General features: G+C 40.3%; 1 protein-coding gene across 1 annotated transcript in view; it reads right to left on the bottom strand.

Moving 5' to 3' along the window:
* The window catches only part of LOC107573513 (cystine/glutamate transporter-like), a 20,144-nt gene that overhangs the window by 9,942 nt on the left and 3,183 nt on the right, over window positions 1–7,019 (bottom strand). Inside the window, exons 2-7 of the mRNA XM_016259948.1 lie at window positions 3,355–3,481; window positions 2,705–2,820; window positions 2,446–2,571; window positions 1,639–1,738; window positions 1,518–1,562; window positions 1,272–1,395 (exon numbers count right to left, since the gene is read on the bottom strand). Coding sequence (XP_016115434.1) covers window positions 1,272–1,395; window positions 1,518–1,562; window positions 1,639–1,738; window positions 2,446–2,571; window positions 2,705–2,820; window positions 3,355–3,481 — 638 coding nt within the window. The remainder of the gene's footprint in view (window positions 1–1,271; window positions 1,396–1,517; window positions 1,563–1,638; window positions 1,739–2,445; window positions 2,572–2,704; window positions 2,821–3,354; window positions 3,482–7,019) is intronic.

Here is a 7,019-nt window from a genome sequence, read left to right on the forward strand (position 1 = left end):
CATAGAAGAAGTTTGGTCAAGTTGCTCAGGCTCAAGACCATCTTTCTCCTTGCTATTTCCTCACTAAAAAGCATTGGGGATCTTCAGGCACTTTCTGCTTTGTGCCTGGAATTTGCTCCAGGCATGGGTATGGCATTCCTTTACCCGAGGGCCTGGTATGTCCCTGAGGTGCCCACTTCTTCACCAGGGCCCATAGTACTTCAGGCATTCTGTCCTCCTCCATACCAGGAAGTAGGCCAAGAAAGGCTTAATCTGCTCTGTCCAGTTCGAGCACTGGACGCTCACGCACACAGACTTGCCCTGTGGCGTAAGGCAGATCAGCTTTTTGTTTGTTTTGGTCTGCCAAAGAAGGGATTTCCAGCGACCAAGCAGACTATGAGTAGGTGGGTGGTCGAGGCCATCTCACTAGCCTACGAGTCCTCTGGCCTCCCATCACCTATGGGGGTCAGAGCGCACTCGACCAGGAGTATGGCGGCCTCCAAGGCTTTCAACTTGGGTGTGGCCTTGCAGGACATTTGTGCTGCGGCGGGCTGGTCCTCTCCGCACACTTTTTGTCCGTTTTTACAACCTAGACATGGCATCTACCACAGGTTTCCAAGTTCTCCCTTCGTGATGTGCTCGCAAGATACACACACAGGCAGGGACTTGGTAGTATGGTGCAGTGTGTATTCTCGTTCCCAAAGCGACTTCGACGCAGCTCGAGTTCCTGAAGGGGAACGTCTCTGGGTTACGTATGTAACCATGGTTCCCTGAGGGAACGAGACTCTGCGTCTCTTTGCCATACTCCCTGCATCCCTGCAGGCGCTACTTCATCGAAGCTGGTTTGCGCTCTGCTGGATGCGCTTTTATGCTTTCTGGTGCTTGCGTCACCCCGCTGGTGACGTCTCGCTGCTCCATTGGACGGATTTGACACGTGCTTCAGAACGCGGTCACGCAAGGGTGTTCCCAAAGTGACTTCGACGCAGCGTCTCGTTCCCTCAGGGAACCATGGTTACATACGTAACCCAGAGACGTTACTTCAGCAGAGAAACAGACAGGCATTTAGAGCCACTTGCTTTATGTAATCAAATTTACTTTGCTGAGGAAGAAGGTGTTGACTGTTACAGTCACTACTGCAAATTGCTTGAAAGCATTTATAAAGCTTTTCTGTCTCTCTTTCTTAAAAGATCCAGTTACTGCTGCTATATGAAAAACTGTTAGGATCTTGGATTTTGCCACTGCTGTTGTTAATGAATAAGATGTGTGATAGAAGCAGATAGGGAGTGACCCACCACAGCTACGGCATTGGAGGCTAACAGCTCTTCTGCTGACATCACAGTGTAATATGCCACGTTTGTCATTGTGTAACAGATCATTACTATCACCATGGAGATACAGATGGCAAGAGGCACCGTCCTGGGGAATGGAAATTAACACATAAGTTATCACTGCGGTTTGGCTTTCCTTGCTAGAAACAGCTGAATTAAACCATCAAACCTCTTCTGCAGAAATCATAATTGTTATATCCAATCACTAACCTCTCAGGATTCTCCACCTCCTCAGTCACAAAATTCAAGTAAAACCTGTGAGAGGCCAAAAATGTATTCAAAGACTTTATAGGCATTATTGGATTTGTGTGGAATTAGAAGGTTGGCTCACCAGCCGGCATAGGCGAACATCCCTGAGTAGAAGGCGAGAGGAAGTCCAGACAAATGTACGGTGCTGTCCTCAAATGCATTCTCAAAGTTTTTGGTCTCACCTGCAGATGGAAGCAGTGGCAAATGATTAGCATTATGGTAAGCTAACACAGTCTTATGTTTTCTCTAATTTTAGTTTATATTAATCAAATGGTGATTCCAACATTATATAAATGTAAATGAATATGGGGGGGGAGGGGAATCTATACAATTAATAGGGATATTTGATTAAATCTTTGATTTTTTTTCAGGATTCTTTAATAACCAGCATTTATTTGAAAGTAAATTTTGTAAAATTCTGTCTTTAATTTAAAAAAAATATTAATATCGTAAATGTCTTTACTGTCACTTTTGATCACTTTTGATTATTAAAAAAAATTCAGGTGTGTACATTGTAAAAAAAAAAAAAAAAAAAAGAAAAAAGGAAAATGCACTGGTAATTTTCTGGCAGAACATTCAGTAATTTTACAAACAGTAATTTTACAGTAATTTTCCGTTAACCTTAAAACACAAGTAAAATTAAAAATACAGGTAAAACACCTGTTAAAAATATATTTTAAATATTGATATTAATAATAAATATTAATATATATTAATACAGTACACTGTGCCCCATTTATGGATTTGATATCATATTTATATATTTTATATAATTTTTAAAGATATTAAGTTTCTTTTTATATAAATATGTTTTTTTAATTTTAATACTGCATTAAGCTCTTATTCAAGAAACCGTAGCTTTTTATTAAGCATAATACAAACTAAATACCTTTGAAAAGTAGGTATACTCCTGGAACAATGATAGTGGCAATAGTGAGCAGCTTGCTGAATGTGAGGAAGATCTGGATTCTGGCAGTCCAGCTTACACTCATGCTGTTTAGATACATTACCGCAGCTGCAATGAAGCAGAATATACAATAACTCCTAATTAATATTGCACACACACCAGGCCGTACAGACACACTGTAATCAAGCAGCACTATATTTCTATACAAATATATAAATTGTATAAATTAACTCAAGCTTACTGAGTCCGATTGTTGTGGCCAATTTAATGGCAATTTCAGGAACTCCACATGGCATGAAGATGGGCTCTAAAATATAGCGGCCAAATGCCAGAGCGATCACAGCCAAACCTGCAGGTCTTCAAGATGAAAAAAAATGAATGCTGAGCACTCAGTGTCCTTTACTGAACATCCTGTAATCACTCAGAGACATAGGTGTTCTGATGTAGAAGTATAAGCATTGTAATGAATCATGATTGTAATAGAACATCATCTTGCATTTTCTGTTAAAGTCCCACATATACCCTACAAAAGTCTGAGTTGAGTCTTTGCCATGAACATGTTCTGTGCTCTCCTTCATGTGATGCTGGTTTGCTTTCAAACTACAACTACATATGTTAATCTTGTTGGTGCTGTGATTACATTTGAACCTACTGAATCCAGCCCTTGAGTCTTTGCGTGAGAGTCTCCATGATGGCTTGATCATTGTCATAATACACTTCATCTCTGGTTTTTATTCTATGACTACTGGAGCCCAGCAGTAATATTGAGAAATAACCTTGATCAGGGAGACTTGTGTTTATTTTGGGCATTAAAGGGATTGTGTTTGTTTATTCTGGCAGTTCTCCAGGGACCTGACGATGAAGACGGAGGATGAATGAGGATTTACTGACCTTATGGCAATCATGTCGACCCACATTCTCATAAAAGCCACTTGCGGACCAAACGCCTCCAGAATGTATGTATAATGGCCACCAGACTTTTTAATACTCGTACCCAGCTCAGCATATGAAAGAGCACCTGAAAGAGACAAAAAGAAGAAATTTTAAAAACTTTTATACTTTGGCAAAATGAGGTGACAGTGGCTGGACAAAGGCCAATCAAAGATTTATAAAACACCTGCAAAGCAACCCTGAAGGTGCATGGTTAAGCCAGATCATTAGGACCATATATTCATTCCCTGAGAGGGCAGTTACACAAGCTCTTTTTAGTTCAATGCATTTTAACGTTTTATTTAATACTCTATTTGAATCAAAGCCCTGCTTTGCTCACAGCCCTTCCAAAGGTAAATGTAAAGAGAGCTCTAAAATACAAGGCACACCAGAAGAGTTCAGAATGCAGTTTTGAGAAATTCTCTCTTAGAGAAATTGTGGATGAATGGGCAGTGTTTTTTTTAAAGGCGGCTCAGCTTTTCCTCAAAGCCTGCGGGCTGTGGCTCACAAAAGAAAGCTGACAAGTGTGAAATGACTCCTGACATACACATGAATAAACACACTGTCAAACAATGCTCTTCTTATACATAAACTAATTCTTCTTCGACACACACACAAAGCCATCAACCTCCACGGTGTCAGACTGTGGTCTCCTCACTGTCAAAATATGGCGTAAGACAATATCGGCCTCTATCATGCATGGACACACACATTACACATTAGAGAGGCCCTCTGTTAAGGTTCTTCGTGCATAGTCTGAAATTCTTGCTTAGATACTATCCAGTAAAACCTGAATGGGGGTAGATCATCTTCAAAATAGTATTTATAGTGGAACTTAATTTGATACTGTATGTGTCATGCATCAATTAAGCAGATTTAGTCTTTGGATTTTATAATGATATTATTTAGTCATGTTATTTGGAGCCATTTGGGCCATTTCCCATCAATTTCCTCTTTGCAGCTGTTCTTTGCGGCTTCCTGAACCCAGTATTTTTCACTTGCATCCATGTACCGAGGGGCTTAACTCCTAATATTGTCAAATATTAAAAAATCAAGTATATGTTTTCTCATGTCCCATTAAATACAATGGTAACATTAAAGATTAAGGATAGCAATTTCTAATGCCATCATGCCATTTCTGAATTCATGGATTAGGTATCATGAGCTAACAAATAAAAAAATTATATTTTTGTGGAATTTATTAATCTAGGTTCATGGTAATTAATCAATGTTACTGTTGTTATTGTTAAAGGGGTCATATGATGTTGCTAAAAAGAACATCATTTTGTGTATTTGGTGTAATGAACTATGTTTATGCGGTTTAAGGTTAAAAAACACACATTATTTTCCACATACTGTACATTATTGTTTCTCTTCTATGTCCCGCCTTTCTGAAAGCATCGATTTTTACAAAGCTCATCGGTCTGAAAAGCGAGGTGTGCTGTGATTGGCCAGCTATCCAGTGCGTTGTGATTGGCCAAATACCTCAAGCGTCTGACGGAAATGTTACGCCCGTTACCATATTGTGATTCCGTGTCCTGACCTTTGCGATGAGACAAAAACATTAAAACCCATTATAAACGAGGCATTTGTTGCATCCAGTGGGGACATAATTATGGATTATAATGATTTATACTGTCTTTTTAAGCATTGCGTTGCATCGCGCCGTGTAAACATAAAACCATGTCTGCATGGTGAAATGACAAACAACAAGCGCTACTCTCCACTGCTCAAAACTCGCGTTTGAATCATCAGTGGCAAATCCTTTAAATATGAATAACGTACTTACAATCTGTGAGTCAGAACAGCTGGCATTGTAGTCTACTCTCCCAAGAAAACAGTCCTCCATAAAATGCGCTGCACACATCTGAATATTTGGGGTTGAACTGTTCTGGAACAGTGTTGTAAATGCAACTTAACCACTGATTTCTAGTTGTGTCCTCTTTTGGAAGGCCAAACAAAGTAGTTACGCTTTCACAACGAAACACACAGCGTCACACACGGCGGGCTAGAGTGAGCGGAGGCCGGCGGCTAGAGTGAGCGGAGGCCGGCTTGAGTGAGCGGCGGCGGGCAGGCTTGAGAACGGCGCGGCCGGTGGGCTTGCAGCAACCACATGTGACGACCCCGGACTGAACTCCGCTTCATCCACAGTGAAAGCCGATCCGACGATCCACAGCGCGAAGTCGATGTGTTTCCTCAGCGACCAGCACGGATCAGCTCCAGGCATGACGAAGCGGATATCATCCTCTTTTGGAAGGCCAAACAAAGTAGTTTTGCTTTCACAACGAAACACACGGCAACAACAATACTACAGCAAGAATCAATTTACGCCTTCTTTCTTTGCGTGAACATTTGGGCGGCGTTATGCAAATCTTCCCACATCATGACGTAGGTATGTTGGGGCGTGTTAGAACGAGCCGTTTTAGGTAGGCGTGGTTGAATCTTAACTTTTATAAAGAATATATCTTTGGATTTGAGACTTTAGTCTTTGCAACTTTACAGATCTTCTTTATGCCCCAAGAGCTTGTAACACTCCAAAGAGAATGGAACATTTGAAATCGCATCATATGACCCCTTTAAATTGACAATTTACCAGTGTTTACATGTTAATTAACTAATATGCAACTTAAAATGTTTGTAGTACAGTATATATAGAAATTAGCATGAACCAAGATTAATAAATGCTGTGAAAGTTAATTGTTGATTGTTAGTATACACACATTTTTTTTTTTTTTTTTACATAATATTGGTGAAATTGTTAATCTGACTCTGATGACTGATGTTGATGACTGATCTGAGTTGCCTAATGCCGAGTACACTGCACAATTTTCAAAGACGTTGCATCACTGTTGGTTTCACACTGAACAACTATCTGGGGTAGCAGTCAGTTGTTGCTGTGTTCACACTGCATGATGAGACAGGAGGTTACACACTGCATGACAGCTCTGTCTGGTGCAGGGTTGCCAGGTTTTCGCTACAAAACCCGCCCAATTACTACTCAAAACTAGCCAGAAAATAGCCCAATTGCTTTCGGGGGAGTAAAATAAAAAATTTTTTGGTGGGGTTCTCCTGGTACAATTCACATCCCAGGGCCTAAATATCAAGTTATTGGGGTCAATTCAACCTAGGGCTGGACAATAATTCAATATCAATATGTATCGCGATATAATTTTTTTCAATAACGGTGATATGATTTTTAAACACATTTCCGATATTTCGATATACATTACCAGTGTTTCCCATACATTGATTTATTTGTGGCGTTTGACTTCGTTGAATAAACATGAGCACTGCACGTTTCAAAAGCAAAACGCGTCGCGGGTGTTTTATATGAATATCTCTGAAGGGAACCGACTGTCTTCAGAATAGTTTAGATGACATTTTTATCTGATAAAGTACTGTTCATGAGCGGCGCTGCTTTGTTTACAGCCATTACTGGAGAACCCGTTAGTTCCACCACTCTCACAGCGCCTCCTGCTGGCAGACAATCAGTTTGCATTTTCAATAAACTCATTTCCAGCAACATGCTTTTGTTGTTGCTCTATTATTTTGTTTTCTGAAGCAACTCGGAGCATGTTGCATACTCGTTATCCTGGTTAATGCACGCTTCAATCTATAAGAATAAT

The sequence above is a fragment of the Sinocyclocheilus grahami genome, unplaced genomic scaffold (assembly GCF_001515645.1).
Source record: "Sinocyclocheilus grahami isolate Dianchi unplaced genomic scaffold, SAMN03320097.WGS_v1.1 scaffold1964.1, whole genome shotgun sequence".
In the NCBI taxonomy this organism is placed as follows: Eukaryota; Metazoa; Chordata; class Actinopteri; order Cypriniformes; family Cyprinidae; genus Sinocyclocheilus; species Sinocyclocheilus grahami.